We start from the raw sequence: 23,178 nt of genomic DNA, 5'->3' as shown, positions 1-23,178 counted from the left end.
CATCACCCGGGCACCGGAGCTCGGCCGGGGATGCTCGGGCCGGCCGAACCGCTCCCCGCTGAGCGCCGGCCAAGGCGGGCGGGCGGCCCGCGGCTCCCCCGGTTGTGTTTACTCCTGTTTCCCCCCGGTTCCATAACAACGGGCCGGGCCCAGCCCCGGGGGCCGCCCCAGCCCCGCACCCCCGGCCCCAGCCCCGCGCCAGCGGCTCGGTGCTCGCCAGCGGCCCCGGGGACCGGGAGGGGGGAACCGGGCGTGGGGGGCGGCTCCTGAGCCGCGGCCCCGGGGACCGGGAGGGGGGAACCGGGCGTGGGGGGCGGCTCCTGAGCCGCGCACGGGGAGTTTCCCTCCGTCCCTCCGCTGCCAGCGGGGCCCGCCCCTGTCTGCTGTGCGTGGGACCGTGCAGGGCGGGATGGTGCGGGACCGAGCGGGGCGGGACGGTGGGATGCGGGGCGGGATGGAGCGGTGCGGGATGGATCGGTGCGGGATGGAGCGGGGCGGGGTGATGCGGTGCGGGACAGAGCAGTGCGGGGTGATGCGGCGCGGGGTGATGCGGTGCGGGGCAGCGGGACGCATTGCGGGATGGAGCTGGGCGGGGTGATGCGGTGCGGAACGGAGCAGTGCGGGGTGATGCGGGGCGGGACAGTGGGACGCGGTGCGTGACGGAGCGGTGCGGGGCAGCGGGATGCGGTGCGGGATGATGCGGTGCGGGACGGAATGGTACCGGGTGATGCGGTGCGGGACGGAGCGGCACGGGGTGATGCGGAGCAGCGGGACGCGGTGCGGGACGGAGCGCGGGTCCCGGCCGCAGGCACCCGGCAAGCGCAGCCACCCCCATCGCAGGGCTCAGCTCCGCCGGAGCCGCCGGTGCCGCCGGTGCCGCCCCGTGGCGGGGAGGGAGGCGGGGCCGTCCCGTGCGGTTCCGGGTCGGCGGAAGATGGCGGCGCCCCTGGAGCTGTTCTGCTGGGCCGGGGGCTGGGGGCTGCCCTCGGTGGACCCCGACTGCCTGGCCGTGCTGGTGAGCGGCGGTGGGGCCGGGACCGGGTCCGGGGGGCCGGGACCGGGGCCGGTAACGGGGCCGGTGCCTCCCCCCGCTCCCGCTCTCCTCTCCCGCAGACCTACGCGCGCTTCACCGGGGCCCCCCTGAAGGTGCACCGGGTCACGAGCCCCTGGCGGAGCCCCTCCGGTAAGGGCCCCCCCCCCGCACCGGGACTACCGGTACCGGCACCGCCCGGGACCACCCGCTGCCCCCCGTCCCATTGCACCCCCCTCACCCCATTGCACCCCCCCACCCCATTGCACCCCCCGCCCCATTGCACCCCGTGCCCTATTGCATCCCCCCCGCCCCATTGCACCCCCCCACCCCATTGCATCCGCCCCATTGCACCCCCCCACCCCATTGCATCCCCCCCGCCCCATTGCACCCTCCTCACCCCATTGCATCCCCCCACCCCATTGCATCCCCCCGCCCCATTGCACCCTCCTCACCCCATTGCACCCCCCTGGCCCCATTGCACCCACCACCCCATTGCACCCCGTGCCCTATTGCACCCCCCACCCCATTGCACCCTGCAGCCACAGCCCCTCAGCACCCCTGACCCCCGGCGGGGTGGCACCCCGGCACCCCTGACCCAGAGCAGGGTGGCACCCTGGGCACCACTGCCTGCAGCCACAGCCCCCCAGCACCCCTGACCCACGGCGGGGTGGCACCCCGGGCACCCCTGACCCACAGCAGGGTGACACCCTGGCCACTACTGCCTGCAGCCACAGCCCCCCAGCACCCCTGACCCACAGCAGGGTGGCACCCCGGGCACCACCTCCTCCAGCCCCCCTCTCCCTGCCCGCAGGGCGCCTGCCTGCGCTGAGGACGCGGGACGAGGGCACCATCTCCAAGACGCAGCAGATCATAACTCACCTCAGGAAACAGGTAGGTTGGGGGGGTGAGGGGTACCCAGGTGAGGGGCACGGGTGCCCCCCTGGGACCTGGGGAGGGGCTGGAGGGCAGGATTTGGTCCTTCCCCGTGGCAGAAATACAACGCCGACTACGACCTGTCGGCCACGCAAGGGGCGGACACGCTGGCCTTCGTGTCGCTGCTGGAGGAGAAGCTGCTGCCCGTGTTGGTGAGTGGAGCTGTGGGACCATCTCCGGGGTGGGGGGTACGTGGGGGACACGGTGTCACCCAGGACTGGGTGCGCTCCGTGGGGCTCAGGGGTGCCGGGAGGCAGCGAAATCCTGGTGGTTTGGAGCATCAGGAGCAGAAATGGGGGTGCTGGGGGGTGTTGTGCGACCTTGACCTTGATGCTCCTTCAGCCCTTGATGGGTCTCTGGGGTGGCTGATCCCTGTGCCGGGCACGGGGCTCTGCGGGGTGGGTACGGATTGTCCTCCCGCTGCAGATCCACACGTTCTGGGTGGACGCCAAGAATTACGTGGAGCACACGCGGAAATGGTACGCGGAAACGGTGCCCTTCCCCTTGAACTTCTTCCTGCCCAACTCCATGCACAAGCGGCACCTGGAGAGGCTGCAGCTCCTGTGGGGCGACGACTACATGGAGGATGAGGAGAAGCTGGAGAAGGAGGTGAGGAGATGAGGCATCACGGGTCCTCGGTGCGTGCACGGAGGGACCCGGGTGAGGCCAAAGTGGGGTGCAGGGTTTACCCTGAGCTGAGCACCCCCCTGTCCCGCTGCCCTTGGCACCGAGGCGGTTGGCTCCGTGGGGTGACCACCCTCTTGTCCTTCTCCAGCTCTACCGGGACGCTCGGGAATGCCTGACCCTCCTCTCCCAGCGCCTCGGCTCCCAGAAGTTCTTCTTCGGAGACTCGTAGGTGGCCGTAAAAGGCGGGGGGGAAGGTGCTGAGGGCTCCTGGCACCCAGGCAGGATTGAGACCCCCATGTCTCATTGGCTACAGGATGGGATCATCCTGCTCTCCTTGTCCTCACCTCAGGGGGCTGGAAGCAGAGAGGAGGAGGAGGAACCACTTGTCCCCTGGAGCGCACGGGGCTGGGGGTGGTTGATGCCTCTGGGTGGCTTTGGGTGGGGCTGGCAGGAGGTGGCAGGGCCGGTGACCCAGTCTCTGTGCCCCAGGCCGGCTTCCCTCGACGCCTTCGTCTTCAGCCGCCTGGCGCCGCTCCTGAAGGCCAAACTGCCCAACGGGAAACTGCAGCAGCACCTGAAGTCCCTGCAGAACCTGTGCAACTACTGCACCTCCATCCTCAGCCTCTACTTCCCCTGGGACGGAGGTGAGATCCTGGAGGCCATCTCTAAGCGTGTGGAGGAGAAGGAGGTTGTCAGGAGTAGTCAACATGGATCCACCAAGAGGAACATGGATCCACCAAGGGGAACATGGATCCACCAAGGGGAACATGGATTCACCAAGGGGAAATCATGCTTGACCAATGTGATGGCCTTCTATGGTAGCATGACTGGTTGGGTAGATGAGGGGAGAGCAGTGGATGGTGTCTACCTTGACTTCAGCAAGGCTTTGGGCACCGTCTCCCACAACATCCTCATGGGAAAGCTCAGGGAGTGTGGGTGAGATGGGTGGACAGTGAGGTGGATCGAGAACTGGCTGAAGGGCAGAGCTCAGAGGGTTGTGGTCAGCGGTGCTGGGTCTAGTTGAGGGCCTGTAGGGAGTGGTGTTCCCCAGGGGTCAGCACTGGGTCCAGTCTTGGTCAACTTATTCATCAATGACCTGGACAAAGGGACAGGGTTTAACCTCAGCCAGTTTGCTGGTGACACCAAACTGGGAGGAGTGGCCGATCCCCCCAAAGGCTGCACTGACGTTCAGTGAGACCTGGCCAGGCTGGAGAGTTGGGTGCAGAGGAACCTCATGAAGTTCAACAAGGGCAAGTGCAGGGTCCTGCACCTGGGGAGGAATCACCCCGTGTACCAGTACAGGCTGGGGGTTGAGCTGCTGGAAAGCAGCTCTGATGAGAAGGATTTGGGAGTTCTGGTGGACACCAAGTCCCTCACGAGCCAGCAAGGTGAACCAAGATTGGCCAGGATAGGCCAATGGTAGACCAACCAAGGTGGCCAATGGTGTCCTGGGGTGCATGAGGAAGAGTGTGGGCAGGAGGTCGAGGGACATTCTCCTCCCCCTCTATGCTGCCCTGGTGAGGCCACACCTGGAGTAACCGGGTCCAGTTCTGGGCCCCCCAGTTCAAGAAAGACCAGGAGCTACTGGAGAGAGTCCAGCGGAGGGTACGGAGATGGTCAGAGGGCTGGAGCATCTCTGCTCCGAGGAGAGGCTGGGCTGGGGGTGACCCGTCCCCCCTCTCTGTCCCCCCCCAGGTGACCCCCTGACCAGCACCCCGCGGGCTGCGGGTGCCGACGGCGGCGAGGTGGAGGAGGACCCCCACAAACGCCGCAACCAGCTGCTGTCGGTGCTGGTGGGGCTGGCGGCCATGCTGGGCTACGCCTTCCTCAGCGGCATCGTGTCCATCCAGCGCGGCAGCGCGGGGCCGGGCGGCCGCCAGCCCGTGGCCCTGGAGGAGGAGGAAGAGGAGGAGGAGGAGTGAGGAAGAGCAGCACCAGGGTCAACTCTGGGCACTGGAACTGACTTTTTACGCGGGGAGTTTGGCAGCGTCGCTCCCCGGGGGTACCCCAGCCCCCTCCGTGGGGACGCGCCCCCCCACGCCAATAAACCCCCCGCGCTCCCTTTACACCCTCTCGTCCTCCCAGCAAGCGCAGGGCCTTTCCCAGTATCCCCAGTTGCACAGACTGGAGCACTGCAGCGATGCACCACACCATTGCTGGTCCTGCTCTGCCCCGGCACCGCACCCCGCGTCCTCCCCGCAGCTCTGCCCTCGTCCCCGGTACCGCACCCCGTGTCCTCCCCGGTACCGCACCCCGCGTGCTCCCCGCAGCTCTGCCCTCGTCCCTGGTACCGCACCCTGTGTCCTCCCGTCCTCCCCCGTACCGCACCCCGCATCCTCCCCGGCCCCGCACCCCGTGTCCTCCCCGCAGCTCTGCTCTCGTCCCCGGTACCGCACCCTGTGTCCTCCCTGGTTCAGCACCCCGTGTCCTCCCCAGTACCGCACCCCGTGTCCTCCCCGGCACCGCACCCCATGTCCTCCCCGGTACCGCACCCCGTGTCCTCCCCGGCACCGCACCCCATGTCCTCCCCAGTACCGCACCCCGTGTCCTCCCCGGTTCAGCACCCCGTGTCCTCCCCGGTACCGCACCCCGCATCCTTCCTGCAGCTCTGCCCTTGTCCCCGGCACCGCACCCCACGTCCTCCCCGGTTCAGCACCCAGTGTCCTCCCCGGTACCGCACCCCGTGTCCTCCCCGCAGCCCTGCCCTCGTCCCCAGCCTCGGGGCTCTCTGGGGACGGGGTGACCTGTGGGGTTTTATGTTCCCAAAAGCCCCTTTGGGGCAGCTCGGCGCATCCCCCCTCCGAGCCCTCCGCCTCCCCCCTGCCCTCCCTGGATCGAGCAGCCACCACATCCCAGGGGCTGGTGTCCCCCCCCCCCACGCTGCCACCAGCCCGGCGTCCCCCAGCCCCGCGGCCGCTGCTTTACGAGCGTGTAAACGGAAAAGCGGCGCGGGGCCAGGGCTGGGGCGCGGTGCCTGGGGCCGGCACAGAGCCCCGCTTGTCCCGCTGCCACCACCGGCATCCCGACCCCCGGGGACAGCCTGTGCCGGTGTCCCCGGGCTGAGCTCCCCGGACACGTACCCCACGTGCCACCCGCGTGGGTGTGATGGCCACGGGGCCACCGCTGGCTGCGGAGCCTCCTCCGCGCTGGCCTAGTTCGAGGGGCCCCACGGGGAGGGGGATGACTCAATGCAGCCCCCCCCATGCCCGCTCCCCCCATAACGTCACTCGGGAAATATGTGCCCGATGCTCCCAGTTCCCATTAGCCGGGGAAGGGGGTGGGGGGGTGATGGCTGCTCCGGCAGGAAAAACCACAGCACGTGGCCGGGAGGAGAAACCGGGGCTGCTGCCGTCGGGCTAAATCCTGGCTCCGGGTCCTGGGCTACTGCTGGCCCCGGGTCCCTGCCAGCAGCTGGCCCCTGCCCTGCCTGAGGGATGCTGCGGTGGGGAGGGAGATGTCACCCGTTGGGGTGCCCCAAGGGACCCAGGGAGAGGCAGGATGGAGCCCATGGGGCTGAGCGGGTACCTCCAGCCCCATATCTGCATCCTCCAGCTCCTGGCATGGGGTCCTGCCCGCTGAGAGATGCTGTGGTGGGGAGGGAGGTGTCACCCCTCGGGGTGACAGCTGGGCGAGGGGGTGACCAAGGGACCCAGGGAGAGGCAGGATGGAGCCCGTGGGGCTGAGCAGGTATCTCCAGCCCCAAATCTGTGTCCTCCTCCAGCTCCTGACACAGTCCTGCCCTGCCGAGTGATGTGTCGGTGGGGAGGGAGGTGTCACCCCTCGGGGTGCCCCAAGGGACCCAGGGAGAGGCAGGATGGAGCCCGTGGGGCTGAGCGGGTACCTCCACCCCCAAATCTGTGTCCTCCTCCAGCTCCTGCTGAACGAGGTTGTAGAAAACCTGGTTTATTTTATGAAAACATCTAGAAAAGAGCAGACGCCGTGGTCCCCCCCCGCGCAGGGACCCGTCCCCGAACCCTCTGCCAGCCCCTGGGCCGGGCACGGCCGCGCTAGGCCGGCTGCTGCCACAGGAAGGTCTGGATGGAGTCGCGGGGAGCGGTGGCCTTCATGAAGCCGACCCGTGGGTCAGAGACCCCGAAGGCCACGTCCACGGGGGAGCTGTGGGGATGCGAGAGGGGCTGGAGGTCAGAGTTGGGGTGGGGGGAAGCCGGGCTCCGAGCCGGGGTGCGGGGGCTGAGCCACTCACCGATTCAGCACCACGAGGACGACGGCGCCGTCGGGGCGCAGGAAAGCCGAGTGCTCCAGGTCGCAGCCGTGGCACTTCTTGGTGACGGCCAGCCCCACGCGCTGCGAGCCCTCGGGGATGAACTTGCTGCAGGGACAAGCAGGGCCTGAGTGTGGCAACCAGGATGGGGCTGGAGCTGGCAAACCTCTCGCCAGCCACCCCCGACCCACCTGAAGTGCCCCAGGTGGTAGAACATGGGCTGCTTGTAGAAGATGTCCTTGCTGCTGTCCACGATGACGGGGCTGTCCACATAGTTCTTGCTCCAGTTGGGTCCCCCCTCCAAATCCAGCGCCAGGTTCCAGTCGGTCCAGCCCGTCACGTAGTTGTTGAGGTTCTGTGGGGCAGGTGATGGCGCTGAGCAGCGGGTGGGTGCGGGGGTGGCCGGCGCATTGGGTGTCCCCCACCACCCAACCCTACCGTGAGGATGCTGTGGCTGTATTTGCTCCCGCGGTCCCAACCGCCCAGCACCACCCTGGGCTCCCAGAAGTAGGAGCCGGTGGAGGCTTCCGTGGAGAGGAGGAAATAATCGGGGAAGAGGTGATGGGTGATGGAGAGCGTGAGGTCGATGGGTGCCAAGAAGTCCAAGTACCAGTGGATGCCGATGCCGCTGATGTAGCGGGCAGCCACGGGATCTTTGAGAACCTGGTAGGAGAAAGGAGTCACTGCCTGTACCAGAGTCTGGGCAGAGTCACCGTGGGGTGGGAGAGCTGCTGTGGGGTTGGGAGAGTCACCATGGGGCTGGGAGAGCTGTCGTGGGGCTGAGAGAGCAAGCATGGGGGTGGGCGAGCAACCACGGGGGTGGGCGAGCAAGCATGGGGGTGGGCGAGCAACCGTGGGGATGGGAGAGCCACCATGGGGCTGGGAGCATGACCATGGGGCTGGGAGAGCGATCATGGGGCTGGGAGAGTGACCATGGGGCTGGAAGAGCAACCATGGGGCTGGGAGAGCCGTCATGGGTCTGGGAGAGTCACCGTGGGGCTGGGAGAGCCACGATGGGGCTGGGAGAGTCACTGTGGGGCTGGGAGAGCAACCATGGGACTGGGAGAGTCACCGTGGGGCTGGGAGAACAACTGTGGGGCTGGGAGAGCAACCATGGGGCTGGGAGAGCGTTGTGGGGCTGGGAGCACAACCATGGGACTGGGAGAGTCACCGTGGGACTGGGAGAGTCACCGTGGGGCTGGGAGAACAACTGTGGGGCTGGGAGAGCAACCATGGGGCTGGGAGAGCAACCATGGGGCTGGGAGAACAACCGTGGGGCTGGGAGAACAACCGTGGGGCTGGGAGATGTGCCATGAGGACTCACCACCTGGGCCCAGTAAGGCAACATCACCCTCTGGTCATCCAGGATGATGAGCTGGACGTGGCGGTGGGAGCTGTTGGCCAAGGCGGGGCCCAGGTCCCGCGCGATGAAATCCCGTTGGTGCTCGGGGGAGAAGCCCAAGCACTGGAAGGGGTAGAAGACGATCTCGCCGGCCGTGGGCTCGTTCCCCGCCGTCACGGCCCAGAAGGTCAGGTTGTGTTTGGCGTATTCATCCAGGAACCTGGGCGTTGGTGGAGGGTGAGCGGCTCCATGGCGGCGGCGCCGGCCCCAGCCCCGGGCACGGTGACCCCGGTACACGCCGCGCTCCCGCGGCCCCTCACCGGATGAAGTACTTGGCCCAGGCCTGGTGGTACTTGTCTCCGGGGCTGCCCTTCAGCGTCCCCCTCCCCGTCATCGCACCGTTCGTCTTCATCCAGGTCGGGGATGTCCAGGGGCTGGCGTACAGCGACAGCGGCCGTTTGGCCACCGCCTGGGCTGCCTGGAGGATGGGGATCTGGGGAGAAGCGGGATGGCAGCGAGATCTCTGAGTGCGCCCCAGCGCCGGCGTCATGGGCAGCGGGATGGATCCTCTCCCGCCACAGCAGTGGAAGGTGCTCCCCTTCCCCATCCCATCACTCCCCATCCAAACCCCATCCCCACCCCATCCCCATCCAAACCCCACCCCCATCCCATCCCATCCCATCCCATCCCATCCCCATCCCATCCCCACCCCCACCCCATCCCATCCCCATCCAAACCCCATCCCCATCCCATCCCATCCCATCCCCATCCCATCCCCATCCCCACCCCATCCCATCCCCATCCCATCCCAACCCCATCCCCATCCCCATCCCATCTCCATCCCATCCCATCCCATCCCATCCCACCCCACAGCCCTGGCCCCTCAGCGCTCACCTTCATCCTCGTGTCCTCCTCCGTCAGGTTGAAGTGCTTCAGCTCGAAGTCACCCTCCGCGTCGGCGTAGGTGTACAGGCGCACGGAGAAATCCGTGCTGGCCATGGGGACACGCACAAGGTTGTACTCAATGCCTGGGGACAGGGCGGGCGGTGATGGGTGTCCTTGGGGTGGCTTTAGGGGTGCAGCCCTCCAGCAGCCTCCCAGCCCGGATTGACCAGCCCCACCAACCCCATGGCATCGTCCTGCTCCAGCCTCACCTTCCTCGGAGAAATAAGAGCGGAGCAGATGGTCCTGGGCATCCTTGGACAGGGACTGGATGTTGATGGCAGCCGAGTCCGTGATGGAACCACCAAACCCCTTCACCTTCTGGTACCGCTGCGCCGTGTCCAGGGTGAGGTGGAAATCTGCGGGGGACGAGCGGCGTGGTGGCCACCGCACAGGGATGGGGCTCCATCCCCCGGCCGCGGCGGGTACCTGGGCTCTCGGCGTCGCGCTGGAAGCTGCCCTCGCCGCGCTCCAGCCGCTTGCCGCCCTTGCTGCTCTCGTACCTGACGTAGGCGCCCGGGGCCGGCAGCACCACGGGGTCCAGCGTGTCGCAGTACGCGGCGCTGCAGGCGCACACCAGCGAGCCGTGACCGAAGTCCTTGGCGTCGCAGGGACGGGCGCCTGCGGTGGGAGGGACAATTTTGTGGGACAATCAGGGCAACCAACATGGATTCATGAAAGGCAGGTCCTGCTTGTCCAACCTGGTCTCCTTCCATGACCAAGTGACCCGCTTAGTAGATGAGGGCAGGGCTGTGGATGGATCTATCGAGACTTCAGTGAGGCATTTGACACCGTCTCCCACAGCATCCTCCCAGACAAACTGGCTGCCCGGGGCTTGGATGGGGGGACTCTTCACTGGGTTAAAAACTGGCCCAGAGAGTGGTGGGGAATGGGGCCAAGTCCAACTGGCGGCCGGTCACTAGCGGTGTCCCCCAGGGCTCAGTTCTGGGGCCGGTGCTGTTCAATATCTTTATAGATGATCTAGACGTAGGGATTGAGTGCACCCTCAGTGAATGTGCAGATGACACCAAGCTGGGTGGGAGTGTCGATCTGCTGGAGGGTAGGAAGGGTCTGCAGAGGGGTCTGGACAGGTTGGGTAGATGGGCCAAGACCAACGGCGTGAGGTTCAACAAGAACAAGTGCCGGGTCTGACACTCTTCTCCCAGGCAACCAGCGATAGGACAAGAGGACACAGCCTCAAGCTTCACCCAGGGAGGTTCAAGTTGGACATCAGGAAGCATTTCTTCTCAGCAAGGGTCATTAGACACTGGAAGGGGCTGCCCAGGGAGGTGGTGGAGTCACCATCTCTGGAGGGGTTTAAGAAAAGACTGGACATGGCCCTTAGTGCCCTGGTCTAGTTGACATGGTGGTGTCAGGGCCATGGTTGGACTCGATGACCCCAGAGGGCTCTTCCAACCTCAGTGATTCTGGGATTCTGTGGGAGGATACACGGGGCACACACAGCTCGCCCCTTCAACCTGCGATGGACACCAAACCCGCAGCTTTGCCACCCCAAGCCGCTGCCGTCCGTGTCCTCGGGCACTTACCTGCTGCCCACGACACTGCCTGCACCAGCAGGAGCCAGCCCAGCACGCTGGCACACCCAGGGGACATGGCACCTCCGCCGACGGCAAGCACCGGTGCTGGGAACAGGGTGGTGGGCATCAGGCACCGGCTCCTCTCCCCCACCCCCAGCACCAGCACCCCCTTGCCAGGGCTGAGCCCCGGCCGCCCTCCCCGCTCCCCATAACCCCACCCCAGCCCCGCCGGTGCCCACGAATGGCTCCGGTGACATCCCGGCCAGGGGTGCAGCCCCCGGGTGCGTGCGTGTCACCCCACGGCCACCGGCGCAGCGTTCCCAGCCGCCCACGCCAGCCGTACCCGGCAGCTCGGTTCACTCCCATCACCTCCCTCCCACTCCTTCCTCTCTCATCCCACAACCGTGCCATGCCGTGCCGTGCCAAACGCCGCTCGACCCCTGCGCCGTGGCAAACCCCTCTGCGCTCCCAGCCCCATAAGCGCACACCCAGAGCGGTTTGGGGCTTGGCACAGGGGGGTCCCCCCCGCTCTCTGCCACCCTGCCCCGACCTTCCTGTCACTCTGGGCAAGGAGCTCCTCAACGAGGGCACAGGAGGAGCCATCTCTGCACCTCGGGACCCCGGTGCCAGGCAGGGGGAGGCGAGAGTGGGATGGAGCCACCAGATGGTACAGGGTGGGGACCGGGGCTGCCCCGTAGCTGGGGGCGATGCCCAGCCAGCGCCGTGGGCATGGCCTCAGCGTGGTCCCACTGTCCAGGGCCAACTGTCCCCATCGATGGATGAAGTCACTGCGGACCCGGGGTACTCACCTGCTGCCAGAAAACCCTCTCGCCGCGTCTCGGCTGGGACCGGCTCTCTGGTAGGAGGTGACGGCGGTGACGGTGGCGTCTGGCGGAGCAGGAAAGGTGAGTCCCGGAGAGGACGAGCCAGCTCGTGGGGCTCCGACGAGGAACCTCGAGGATGATTTTGCAACCTCGCTCCTATGAAAACTTTCGACACTCGCCACAGGATTTGCAAAGCTCTCCTAGAACCAGTCCCAGTGGCCACAGGCAAACTGGGTGGGGGGGTAGGATGGGCATCACCCCCCCCCGAGTGCCTCCATCACCCCAGCCAGGACCCCCCTGCAGCCACCCCACGAAAGCAGCCGTGTCCCCCCCCTCTCCAGAACACCCTCGGGTGCCCACCCAGGTGTCCCCGCCGGGGGGGTCCTGTGGCTGCTCGGCCTCGTGTCCCACCTGGCAGCGGCCAAGAGCCACCATGGCCAGTGCCACGGCTTGTGGCTGCGCCGGTGACTTCCCCGGCATGGGGCAGAGGTGCCGTGGGGGCCGCGGGCAACCCCACGAGCAGCCATGGCAAGGACAATGGCACCGTGCTCCTCGCCGCCCCAATAAGGAGGTGATGGGCGCAGCAGGGGTGCCTGGGGGGTCCCCCTGGTCCCTGCTGTGGGGCTGTGCCCCCCCACGCCCCAGCCCCACGCTCGCAGCTGGGTTGGGTGGAGCAGGAGGCGGCGGTTTATCATCTGCAAAACAAGTCTGGGCTCAGCACCTTCTAATTTGGGAGTTTTCCTAATTACAGGCACCTGCTCATCAGGAGAAACAGGACTTGGGGGGGGACAGAGCCACGGGAGAGGTGGCATCTGCCCAGCCTGGTCCTGGTGTCCCCATGATGCTGCTTGTGTGGGTGGCTGGGGGGGCAGATCCTTACCTGAGGACCACAGACCCTCACCTGGGGACCTCAGACCCTCACCCAGGGACCACAGACCCTCACCCAGGCACCTCAGCCCATCACCCAGGGACCACAGACCCTCACCCAGGGACCGCAGACCCTTGCCCGGGCACTGCAGCCCATCACCCAGGGACCACAACCCCTCGCCTGGGGACCGCAGACCCTCACCCAGGGACCGCTCCTCTTGCTGCAACCAGAGCAAGGACCTCCCAGCCCAGCCAGTGGGGACGATGGGGACGATTCCTCCAGCCTCCCCCCAGCCCCTCGCACCCGCCGTGGGTGACGTTGCATCCCTTGGGTTCCCCCGGCAGATGCGTTTCCAGATGGCCTGGGAGGGCGGGGGTGACACAGAGGGGCTGTGCCGAAGCGTTTCCCTGCACACACGTCCCCGAGCACTGAACATCTCGGGGGGTGGGGGGGCTCCGTAGGCACCTGCCCTGCGCAGCAGAGCTTCGATGGGCCTGGGGAAACACGGTGCCGTTGGGGCCAGTGCTGCCCAAGAGCATCGACCACGGTCACCACGCTGGAGGGAAGGGATGGCATCCAGAGGGACCTGGACAGGCTGGAGAGCTGGGCCTGTGCGAACCGCATGGAGTTCAGCAAGGCCAAGTGCAAGGTCCTGCAGGTGGGTCGGGGCGATCCCAAGCACAAATCCAGGCTGGGTGGGGAATGGAGTGAGAGCAGCCCTGAGGAGAAGGACTTGGGGTGATGGGTGACGAGAAGCTCACCATGAGCCGGCAACGTGAGCTGACAGCCCATAGCCACCCGTGTCCTGGGCTGCATCCCCAGCAGCGTGGCCAGCAGGGTGAGGGGGGGATTCTGCCCCTCTGCTCCGCTCTCCTGAGACCCCCCTGCAGTGCTGCGTCCAGCTCTGGGGCCCCAACAGCAGAAGGACACGGAGCTGGTGGAGCGAGTCCAGAGGAGGCCACGGAGATGATGCGAGGGCTGGAGCCCCTCTGCTCTGGAGACAGGCTGGGAGAGCTGGGGCTGTTCAGCCTGGAGAAGAGAAGGCTCCGGGGAGACCTTCTAGCACCTTCCAGCACCTGGAGGGGCTACAGAAAAGCTGGAGAGGGACTTTTGACAAGGGCAAGTAGTGACAGGACGAGGGGGAACGGTTTTAAACTGCAAGAGGGGAGATTGAGATGAGATCTGAGGAAGAAATTCTTTGGTGTGAGGGTGGTGAGAGCCTGGCCCAGGCTGCCCAGAGCAGCTGTGGCTGCCCCCTCCCTGGCAGTGTTCAAGGCCAGGTTGGATGGGGCTTGGAGCAACCTGGTCTGGTGGAAGGTGTCCCTGCCCATGGCAGGGGGTGGGACTGGATGGTCTTTAAGGTCCCTTCCAACCCAAACCAGTCTGTGATTCTGTGACACAAGCCCAGGACGGACAGACGTGCTCCGTGAACACGGCTGAGCCGGCGCCCGGTGCCGCCCGCACGCTGCACTTCAATAAAACAGCTGTTAAACCTCTTTTTTTTTTTTCTTTTTCCATTTTCTTTTCCTTTTTCCCCCAACATCAGCAACTCCCCAGCTCACACACGAGGGGATTTTGCCAAGCAACGCTCTGCCTTTCTCATTCCAAGACTTCAAAGGTGCTGGTAACGTTCCCAAAAGCTGGAGCGAGCGAATGTAACTGGTATTTAAGGAGAGCAAACAGGAGGGCCAGGTAATTGCGGGTGCCGGCTCCACGTCGGTCACGGCCAGGATAGAGGGGGTCTGTGTGGTGCCCACGTTGGTGGCTGGATGCGGCTGGAAGAGACGGCGTCGGTGTAATTTGTCTGCAAAATTTGGTGGATGGGGGGATGCTGCTATGATTTACTGTGATTTTTCTACCACGGCTGCCCTGGACAGTTTGATTTTTAAAGCAAAAAAATAAAAGAATAAAATAAAATAAAAAGACATCGGCTGGGGAAAAGCGAGGGCACATATGAAATGAATCAAGAGCTGGCGAGCGGCTGCGTCTGCAGCTGCAGCAATAAACGCGGCAGCCACACGCGGGCCACGGGGACGGAGCCCGCCGGGGCACCCCCTCGCCGAGGAAAAACCGAGCGGTTTCCGAAAGCGTAGAGGAAAACACTGACGGGGGGGTTGAGGGGAGCGGGGGGGGGACGGCGCATACCGGAGGGAGCACGTCACGGCTTTACTTGGCGCCCGAGACACACGCAAAGGTTTCATGGGAGCCACGTGTGGAAGCGTGGGCCAGGAGACGGCGTGGGAGGAGATGTCGGGGCGTGGGGGACCTTGGTGGGACCCCAGCGCCGGGGGCACACGCGGACCCTTGAGCAGGGGGCAGGACCCCCCTGGTCTGTCCCGCACCCCCGGTCTGTCCCGCACCCCCGGCGGTGGGTGACCACGTGCTTCCACTATTGAAGGATGATGGTGGGGAGGGGTAGGGGGGGAAGAGGTGACCACTGGAGACCCCCCCCGGCCACGCGGTGCCGTCACTGCTGGCGCCACAGGTAGGTCTGGATGGAGTTGGCCGGAGCCACGGTCTCGATGAAGCCAACGGCGGGGTCCTCGATGCTGAACGGCACGTCCCAGCCAGACCTTGGCGGGGGAAGAGGGGCTGAGCGGGTGGGCACGGCCAGAGCCGAGTGTCCCCCGCCCCCACCGTGTCCCCACAGCCCGGGCTGCCCCACTGACCTGTTGAGGACCACCAGGACAATGGCACCGTCGGGGCGCAGGACGGCCACATGCTCCAGCTGGCAGAGGAGGCACCGGCGGCTGCTGCGCAGCCCCACGCGCCGCGAGCCCTCGGGGATGAATTTGCTGCGGGGAGAGGAACGGAGAGGGATCGTGCCCCCGATCTCGGGTTGGCGGCAGCGCCTGAGCTCCCCCCACCCCGGCCCTGACCCACCTGAAGTGCCCCAGGTGGTAGAACATGGGCTGCTTGTAGAAGGTGTCCTTGCTGCTGTCCACGATGACGGGGCTGTCCACGTAGTTCTTGACCCAGTTGGGGCCCCCCTCCAGGTCCAGCGCCAAGTTCCAGTCGGTCCAACCGGCCACGAAGTGGTTCAGGACCTGGGCAGGGAAGGGGGTGAGCAGGGCTGAGCCCCCAGCCCGCGGCGGGCAGTGCTGGTGACAAGGGGACACCGTACCGTGAGGATGCTGTGGCTGTAGCGGTCCCCTCGCTCCCAGCAGCCCAGGGACACGGAGAAGTGGTAGGTGAGGAAGCCGCTGCAGGCCTCCGTGTAGAGGAGAAAATGGTCGGGGAAGAGTTTGTGGGTGGCTTCCAGGCTACAGCTGGCTGGGACGAGGCCGTCCAGGTACCAGTGAACCCCAACGCCAGCGACATAGCCAGCAGCGGTGGCATTGCCCAGGACCTGGGGGTGGGGAGCAGAGGAGACGCCTCGCACCAGGGCCACCAGCGCCCTGAGCCCCGTGGGGACGGACACACAGAGCCCATGTGCCAGTGGGGTCCCCTGGGGCCACCTGCACCCCCTTTTGTCCCCTCTTACGGGCAACGTAGGCTCTGATGCCTGCAGCCCCCTCCCTCCAGCACCTGCACCCCAAGCAGCAAGACACGAGCAGCACCCCGATGTGGCTCCAGCACCCCGATGTGGCTCCAGCACCCTGATGTGGCTCCAGCACCCCGATGTGGCTCCAGCACCCTGACAGGGCTCCAGCACCAAGACGGGTACAGAGCCCCTTGGTGGCCCCCTCCTTGGGGGGTCTCGCGCCACGGCACTGCCTGGTCCCCGGGTGCTGCCTTTTCGAGGTGACGGAGGGACGCGCTGTGCCCTTCCCTACAGCTCCAGCCTCGCTCGAGGCAGTGGCAGGAGCACGTTTTGTTTCCTTTCCTTTGAATTTAAGGTAATTTCATAGAAAAATTCCCACAAACGGCTCTTCGGCATCGCGAAGGGTGAGCCGAACTGTCCGAAACTCTGCTTGCAGCGCTGCGGGAAGCTGGGATGGAGATGTCACCTCCTGTTCCTGCTTCAGCCCAGCACCCGCAGAGGCGGTTGCTACCGAATTAGCCAGCTCCAGCAGACCCAGAATCACAGAACCCCAGAATCAATGAGGTTGGAAGAGCCCTCTGGGATCATCGAGTCCAACCATTGCCCTGACACCACCATGGCAACTAGACCAGGGCACTAAGGGCCATGTCCAGTCTTTTCTCAAACCCCTCCAGAGATGGTGACTCCACCACCTCCCTGGGCAGCCCCTTCCAATGGCTAATGACCCTTGCTGAGAATAAATGCTTCCTCATGGCCAACCTGACCCTCCCCTGGCCAAGCTTGAGGCTGTGTCCTCTTGTCCTGTCGCTGGTTGCCTGGGAGAAGAGGCCGACTCCCACCCCACTACAACCTCCCTTCAGGTAGTTGTAGACTGCACTAAGGTCACCTCTGAGCCTCCTCTTCTCCAGGATAAACACCCCCAGCTCCCTCAGCCGTTCCTCATAGGTCAGACCCTCCAGACCCTTCACCACCTTGGTCGCCCTCCTCTGGACTTGCTCCAACACCTCAACATCTCTCTTGAAGTGCGGGGCCCAGAACTGGACACAGGATTCAAGGTGCGGCCTCACCAGTGCCGAGTACAGAGGGACGATCACTGCCCCAGACCGGCTGGCTACACTATTCCTGATAGAGGCCAGGATGCCATTGGCCTTCTTGGCCACCTGGGCACACTGCTGGCTCATGTTTAGCCGGCTGGCGATCAGCACCCCCAGGTCTCTTTCCACTGGGCCACTTTCTAACTACTCTTCCCCCAGCCTGTAGCGCTGCATGGGGTTGGTGTGGCCCAAGTGTCAGACCCGGCACTTGTTCTTGTTGAACCTCACGCCGTTGGTCTCGGCCCATCGATCCAACCTGTCCAGATCCCTCTGCAGACCCTTCCTACCCTCCAGCAGATCCACACTCCCACCCAGCTTGGTGTCATCTGCACATTTACTGAGGGTGCACTCAATCCCTACGTCTAGATCATCTATAAAGATATTGAACAGCACCGGCCCCAGAACTGAGCCCTGGGGGACACCGCTGGTGACCGGCCGCCAGCTGGACTTGGCCCCGGTTTGCCTCGTGCTCTGTCGAGGCCTGTGGGTTTCATCTTTAGCTGAAACCCCAAATTAAGGGTGGGAAAGGGGGAGACAGAGCAGGGGGGGGCTTTGCTGTTCACCACTTTGGCCCAGTGCGGGAGGTGGATGCGTTGGTCGTCCAGGATGATGAGGCGGGTGCGGTGGGGGCTGCGGGCCAACGCGGGCCCCAGGTCCCGCACGATGAAGTCCCGCTGGTGCGCGGCGGTGAAAACGATGGTGGGGAACTCGGGGGGGGTGAGGAGGGCTGCGAGGGGCTCGTTCTGCACTGTCACCGCCCAGAAGGTCACGTTGTGGGTGGCGTATTCATCCAGGAACCTGGCGCGAGGAAAGGTGGGGGCAGCGTCAGCCGTACCCGCCCGCCCCGACCTGCTCCCCGGTCCCTTGAGCATCCCGGCCCCGGGGGACGGTACTTGATGAAGTAGTTGGCCCAAGTCTTGTGGTACTTGTCCCCCGCCTGCCCCTTCAGCGTGCCCTTCCCACGGATGTCCCCGTTGCTCTTTATCCAGGCCGGGGTGGTCCAAGGGCTGGCATACAGCAACAGCGGCCACTTGCTCATGGCCGAGGCTCGGTGCAGGAGGGGGATCTGTAGGGAAGGGGCAGAGGGTCCGTCTCAGCTCCACTGCAGCCCCCCCGCCGGCCCTGAAACCATGAGGCTCAGGGTGGGAGGAAGGGGAGCACCCAAGGGACCTCTGCACCACCCCATGGCACGGTGCCCCAGCTCTGCGCCCTGCCAGCCCCAGCCAGGGTGCGCCGGGACGTGCCCCGGAGGAGGTGCCAGCTCCCGAGGGCTGTCCCCACGTGCCCTGCCACCCCGCGTGGGGTCCCCGTGGGAGATGGGACAGGCACCGATGACTTCCACCTCCCACCTTCAGCTTCACGTCCTCCTCCGCCAGCTCGAAGTGCTTCAGCTCGTAGTCGTCGGGGACGTCGTCGTAGCTGTAGGGACGCACGGAGAAGTCGCTGCACGCCATGGGGAGCCGGACGAGGTTGTACTCGATCCCTGCGGAGCGGAGGAAGAGCATCAGGCAGTGCCAGAGCAGACGCCCAGGTGACGGGCGGGGACGGGCACAGCCACCTCCCGGGTCACCAGCGCCCTCGTCGCTCACCGCTCTCGGAGAAATAGGAGCGGAGCAGGTTGTCCTGGGCCGGCTGCGACAGGGAGAGGATATTCATGGCAGCGGCGTCGGAGAGGGACCCGCCGAAGCCCTTCACGTGCTGGTACAGCGCGGAGACGTTGAGCGTCAGCAGCAGCCCTGCGAGGGTGACCCCGGCTCAGCTGGGGGTCCTGGGTGGCACCCACCGCCCACCTGGCCGCAGCGGGTACCTGGGGTGCCCGGGCCGGGCTGGAAGCTGCCCTCGCCACGCTCCAGCCGCTTGCCGCCCTTGCTGCTCTCGTACTTGACGTAGGCGCCCGGGGCCGGCAGCTCCACGGGGTCCAGCGTGTCGCAGTACGTGGCGTTGCAGACGCACACCATGGCGTCGCGCCCGAAGTACTTGGGGCTGCAGGGCCGGGCGCCTGGGGGGGCACGGGCAGGGTGGGGACAGCCACCGGCTTGGGGACGTGTCCCTGCCGGAGCTCCCCTGCCCACCCTGGGGTGCTCCCTATGCCCCCGCACCCCGTCCCCTCCCCGGGCACCCCAGCTCTGGTGCTGCCCTGGGGCTCCTGACCCTGTCACAGGGCACCCTGGTGCCCAAGCCACGCTGTCCCATTGCCACCCTGCCATGTCCCTTTGCCACCCCGCACTGTCCCATTGCCACCCTGCCATGTCCCCTTGCCACCCCGCAATGTCCCATTGCCACCCTGTGCTGTCCCATTGCCACCCTGTGATGTCCCATTGCCACCCCGTGATGTCCCATTGCCACCCCACGCTGTCCCATTGCCACCCCGTGCTGTCCCCACGCTCACCCGCAGCCTGGGGCATCGCCTGCAGCAGCGGCAGCAGCAGCCAGCCCAGGACACCGACAGCCCCCATGGCCCCTCCGCGTCCCCCTCGGCTCCGGCGGGTCCCGGGGGGCAGATCCTGCGGGCGGGGGCACCCCCAGAGCCCAAGCGGGCACAGGAGGGGGTGCAGGGACAGGCTGGATCGGTGCCATCTCCTCTCCCCCGCTCCTCCTCTCTCTGCCCGGCAGCTCCTGCCCCACGCTCCGTCCTCATCCTCCCCCCCGCAGCTACAACGACCCTCTCCTCACAGGACACTGAGGTGGGTCCATCCCTCCCAGGAACCCACAACCCACCCACCTTCACCTTGGCTGCTCCCCTACCTGCGCTGCCGCCAGCCTTCCTCCTCCTCCTCCTCCTCCTCCTCAGGCAGCTCCAGTCTCCCCACCTCACCTTTACGGGGAGACCTCCCTTCGCAGCACACCCTCTCCCACCCCCACGGCTCCTCCTTGCTCTTCTCGCCCGTACCTACCGCAGGGCTTGGACCCGGACATTCCTACGTCTCCTCGCCGCGGGGCCGGGGAACACGGGGGTCCCCCCTTCGCCTCCCGCTGCCTCCGGAGAGGAGAGACGGGGACATCACGGTGGCAGCGCGTGGGGCCCCACCGGCACAGGGAGCTGCAGCTCTGAGAACCCACCACGACGCCCTGAAGGAAGAGCCGATCCTGTCTCAGGTCAGGCAGGGGCTGGAGGGGTCCCTGGCAGTGCCTATGGGCACCGCAGGGCACCCTGCGAGCGAGCTCTAACAGCACCTTGGGTGATTTATCCCTGCCCATCACCCCCGGTCCCCCATTCCCCCCCAAAGCTGCCGTAGCCACGCACCCAGCGGGTCCAGGACCCCCAGGTGAGGGTGGCGAACGTGGCTGCAAGACCCTTGCAGCAAAAGAACCCCTTAGGTGCAGCCGCGCAGGAGCTGGGGACGTTGCCGTGCCCTGCCCGAGCCTTTTGCGTTGCACAGTGGCACCAGTAGCACCAGTAGCAAGCTGGCAAGCGCCCCAGCTCCCGCACAGGCAGGGCTACGCCGTCAAACCAGACCCATGGCGGGGAACCCTAAAACCAGCCGTGCCAGGAGCAGAGCTCTGCGCCCCTGGACCTGGGGACAAACCGCTCCGGGAGCGCTGGCAGCTCCTCTGAGAACATCCATCCCAGTTTGAAGAGCCACAGCTGAACTGGGCCGGCTCCCCCAGGCACACGGACAGCACCCGGTCACATCGCCCAGGACATCCCCGCTCCCGTGGACACGCACCCATCGCTGTGGGGATGCCCTTGAGGGGTGACCCGTGGGGGGACCGTGGGCACGCACACGGGCACCCATCGCTGCTGGATGCCCTCGCAGGGGTGACCCGTGGGGACACAGACAGCGCCCAGCTCGCAGCCCCCCCTCCGCCTGCCCGAGAGCATCGGAGCCGGGGCTCGGCGTTTCCCCCCACAGGGTTAATCCTCCCCGTTACTCTCCCTCCCTGGGTGGAGCAGCTCTTGGTGACTAATTTTTTCCTTTTCTGCCATATCAGATCCAGCTGTGGGGCAATTCGATTAATCAAAGTTCCTCCTACACCCCCCCCCCACCTCCCCAGCGCTGCCCTGTCACCGTCCTGCGCCTCTGCAAGCCACGACGGGGGGGACCGAGCCACGGGGGACCCCGAGCCATGGAGGGACCGAGCCACGGGGGCACCGAGCCACAGGGGGACCGAGCCACGGGGCGCCCGGGCCAGCTGCCACTGGGGACGGGGCAAACAGAGCTGGGCACCCCCCCCCCGGTTACAAGTCACGGGGCAAACGGGCAACCCTAGAAAGAAGCTCCTGGCCTCGTCCCTCTGCCCCGTGGGTCTCCCACCCCCAGCCACGTGCTACACCCGGCCTAATAAATCCTAATTTTTTTGGGGGGGGAGTTAATAAATCAGCCCCTGTTGCCCCCCACGGTCACCAGCTGCCTCCTGGGTGGCTGCCACCCCCCCGGGGTGCCCCGTACCCCCTTTCCCTCCCCATTTTGGGGGTCTGGCTCTACCTGTCCCCCACCCAACCGCAGCCCCGCAGCTCCCGGGAGCAAAACCCGCTGCGGAGGCTGCTGGGACTTGTCCCTCTCTCATCCCTGTCACCACCGTCCCTATCTCAACCCTATCGACACCCCAGCTGATAAGAGCTTCTTGCTGAGCTGGAAAAGTGAGACCCAGGGGAAGGGCAACGCCTCGGCGCGGCGCGGGTGGCACAGGGAGATGTGGGGAAGCCCCACCAAATCCTTCCGGAGCCGCTGCTCGGCGCCGCTCCCGGCACACGGTTTCTCACGGCGTTCGCGGCCCTGCCCCGTGAGCGGGCGGAGGAGCCGGGAGGGGGGGGGAATTTTGGCCCTATGGCCAACCCCAAGTGGGGATGGGGACCCTGGGAACGCGGCGTTGAGGCCGAGCTGCCTTTATGGGGACGGCGACTAGGAAAAACATCGGTGCCAAAGCGGGAGCCGGGCGCGGAGGGACTCGCTGCGGTGACAGGGCAAGCTCCAGGGTCCTGCTGGAGGGACGAGGACGGGACCAGTGACCACCAGCAAGAGCCGGTCTCCCCGTGCATCCCGGCATCCCGCCTCCCGACATCCCACTCCTGACATCCCAGGATGCCGGGATGCACAGGGAGACCCGGTTCTTGCTGGTGGTCACTGGTCCCGTCCTCCCAATCCCAGCAGCCACCAGCACCGCAAAAACGAGCCAACGCTTTGCACAAGAATTAATGAGCCAAACCCAACGACGTCGGAGGATTCGGCCCGGCTCCAGTTCACCAGGAGCCAGTTGGGTCCTTCAGAGCTCTGCGGCACAGGGACGAGGACACGCGTCCCGGGATGATTCAGCGTCCGGACGTCGAGTTTTATTACCAGGGTCAGGAAAACATTAAAGGAAGGTGGTGAGTAAGAAGCTGGGAAAGAAGCAGCAGGTGGAGGAGCGGTGCTGCACTGGGATGCGGGATGCCGGGAGCGGGATGCCGGGAGCGGGGCTCGTTGTCACTGCGATCCTGGAGAAATATTTCCCTCTCGTGGACAAACACAAAGAGCCTCAGGGCAGGAGCGGGGGATGCTCCGTGCCCCTCTGCACAGCCAGCTCGCCCCAGGACCCGGGTGTTGTGGGGTCCCAGGGTTCCTGTCCCGGTGGCATCACGGCGTGGGACGTGCCAGCGCCCCAGGGTGACCCTGTCACACACTCACCCGCCACCCTGGGCGCTGCTGGAGCTGTCCCCAGCCTGACACTGGGCCACATCCTTCCCACCTCAACCCGAGCTGACCCAGCTCAGCCCCAGCCTCCCTCCCTCACCCTGCCCGCAATCGCGACCTCCCTGCCCTGCTCCTCCACCCAGCACCCTCCCTCCTTCCTGGGTGTGCCGGTGCTCAGCACCCACTCCTGGCCCCGTGCCCGCTTACCCAACCTGCCCCGGCTCCGGGACGGTGCTGAACCCCTGGGTGCACCCTGAGCGTCCTCATCGCAGCGGGGAACCGCTCTGCCCCAGCTGCTCCATCCCTGCAGGGGACGGTGTGCCCCATGGCAGGGGACACTGTGCCCCATGGCAGGGGACAGCGCGCCCCATCCGGGCATCCCTCTCCCTGCCAAGCCCCAGGAGAAGCTGGCAGCTGCCCTGACCTCACCATGGAGCTGGTCTCACCTCCAGCCCCGCGGATCCCCCACACACCCTGGGTTAGGTGGGACACGGCCCACGCACGCCCCCAGCCCCGCTCCAGGCTCCGAGCGGCTCCAGCTCAGCACAAAAAGCCCTGAAAGCTGAAGCTTTGCCGCAATCCCTGCCCAGGGCTTCCACCAAGGTGGACGTCCAGGTGCTTCACCCTCTGCTCCCACTCCAGGACCCACAGTACCTGCG

At 66.0% G+C, this 23,178-nt stretch overlaps 4 protein-coding genes across 6 annotated transcripts in view; 2 read left to right on the top strand and 2 right to left on the bottom strand.

Moving 5' to 3' along the window:
* Positions 1-473: 473 nt before the first annotated feature.
* Positions 474-4,659, top strand: MTX1 (metaxin 1). 3 transcript variants are annotated; one of them, XM_068414296.1, is made up of 9 exons: positions 474-507; positions 841-1,015; positions 1,114-1,183; positions 1,845-1,924; positions 2,026-2,118; positions 2,393-2,575; positions 2,742-2,818; positions 3,083-3,237; positions 4,289-4,659. In XM_068414296.1, the coding sequence occupies exons 1-9, from the start codon at positions 485-487 to the stop codon at positions 4,513-4,515; spliced, it is 1,083 nt and encodes a 360-aa protein (XP_068270397.1). In that variant the 5' UTR covers positions 474-484; the 3' UTR covers positions 4,516-4,659. The 3 variants fall into 3 exon arrangements, with proteins under 3 accessions (XP_068270397.1, XP_068270396.1, XP_068270395.1); XM_068414294.1 differs by lacking the exon at positions 474-507 and having other exon boundaries at positions 668-1,015; XM_068414295.1 differs by lacking the exons at positions 474-507; positions 1,114-1,183 and having other exon boundaries at positions 666-1,015.
* A 1,941-nt stretch (positions 4,660-6,600) lies between these two features.
* On the bottom strand, positions 6,601-10,713 carry LOC137671304 (lysosomal acid glucosylceramidase-like). The gene is made up of 10 exons (XM_068414767.1): positions 10,647-10,713; positions 9,529-9,720; positions 9,312-9,458; positions 9,052-9,185; positions 8,478-8,650; positions 8,140-8,377; positions 7,254-7,478; positions 7,007-7,170; positions 6,798-6,923; positions 6,601-6,709 (listed from the first exon to the last, which is right to left on the bottom strand). Exons 1-10 carry the CDS (start codon positions 10,711-10,713, stop codon positions 6,601-6,603), a joined length of 1,575 nt encoding a protein of 524 aa, XP_068270868.1.
* DAP3 (death associated protein 3) overlaps positions 8,419-23,178 on the top strand; it is a 173,903-nt gene continuing 159,143 nt past the window's right edge. Inside the window, exon 1 of the mRNA XM_068414771.1 lies at positions 8,419-8,423. The gene's annotated coding sequence lies outside the window, so the exon portion shown is untranslated. The remainder of the gene's footprint in view (positions 8,424-23,178) is intronic.
* LOC137671356 (lysosomal acid glucosylceramidase-like) lies at positions 14,797-19,363 on the bottom strand. Its single transcript, XM_068414857.1, has 10 exons — positions 19,297-19,363; positions 18,715-18,906; positions 18,497-18,643; positions 18,257-18,390; positions 17,801-17,973; positions 17,471-17,705; positions 15,454-15,678; positions 15,213-15,376; positions 14,999-15,124; positions 14,797-14,902 (listed from the first exon to the last, which is right to left on the bottom strand). The coding sequence occupies exons 1-10, from the start codon at positions 19,361-19,363 to the stop codon at positions 14,797-14,799; spliced, it is 1,569 nt and encodes a 522-aa protein (XP_068270958.1).

The sequence above is a fragment of the Nyctibius grandis genome, chromosome 17, assembly GCF_013368605.1.
Source record: "Nyctibius grandis isolate bNycGra1 chromosome 17, bNycGra1.pri, whole genome shotgun sequence".
NCBI classification, from domain to species: Eukaryota; Metazoa; Chordata; class Aves; order Nyctibiiformes; family Nyctibiidae; genus Nyctibius; species Nyctibius grandis.
The sequence above is the reverse complement of the archived record's forward strand: the minus strand, read 5'-3'. Positions and strand labels throughout refer to the sequence as shown.

Excerpts from the sequence above, each read along its gene's own strand:
- LOC137671304 (XM_068414767.1), bottom strand. The coding sequence starts at position 10,713 with ATGTCCCCTGGGTGTGCCAGCGTGCTGGGCTGGCTCCTGCTGGTGCAG. Across the intron at positions 8,378-8,477 it reads TGGGCCAAGTACTTCATCCG|GTTCCTGGATGAATACGCCA; the intron begins GTGAGGGGCCGC and ends ACCAACGCCCAG. Across the intron at positions 6,924-7,006 it reads TACCACCTGGGGCACTTCAG|CAAGTTCATCCCCGAGGGCT; the intron begins GTGGGTCGGGGG and ends TTGTCCCTGCAG.
- LOC137671356 (XM_068414857.1), bottom strand. The coding sequence starts at position 19,363 with ATGGGGGCTGTCGGTGTCCTGGGCTGGCTGCTGCTGCCGCTGCTGCAG. Across the intron at positions 18,907-19,296 it reads GGCGATGCCCCAGGCTGCGG|GCGCCCGGCCCTGCAGCCCC; the intron begins GTGAGCGTGGGG and ends GTGCCCCCCCAG. Across the intron at positions 15,679-17,470 it reads TCCCGCACTGGGCCAAAGTG|GTCCTGGGCAATGCCACCGC; the intron begins GTGAACAGCAAA and ends CCCCACCCCCAG.
- MTX1 (XM_068414294.1), top strand. The coding sequence starts at position 683 with ATGCGGTGCGGGATGATGCGGTGCGGGACGGAATGGTACCGGGTGATG. Across the intron at positions 1,184-1,844 it reads CCCCTGGCGGAGCCCCTCCG|GGCGCCTGCCTGCGCTGAGG; the intron begins GTAAGGGCCCCC and ends CCCTGCCCGCAG. Across the intron at positions 1,925-2,025 it reads TAACTCACCTCAGGAAACAG|AAATACAACGCCGACTACGA; the intron begins GTAGGTTGGGGG and ends TCCCCGTGGCAG.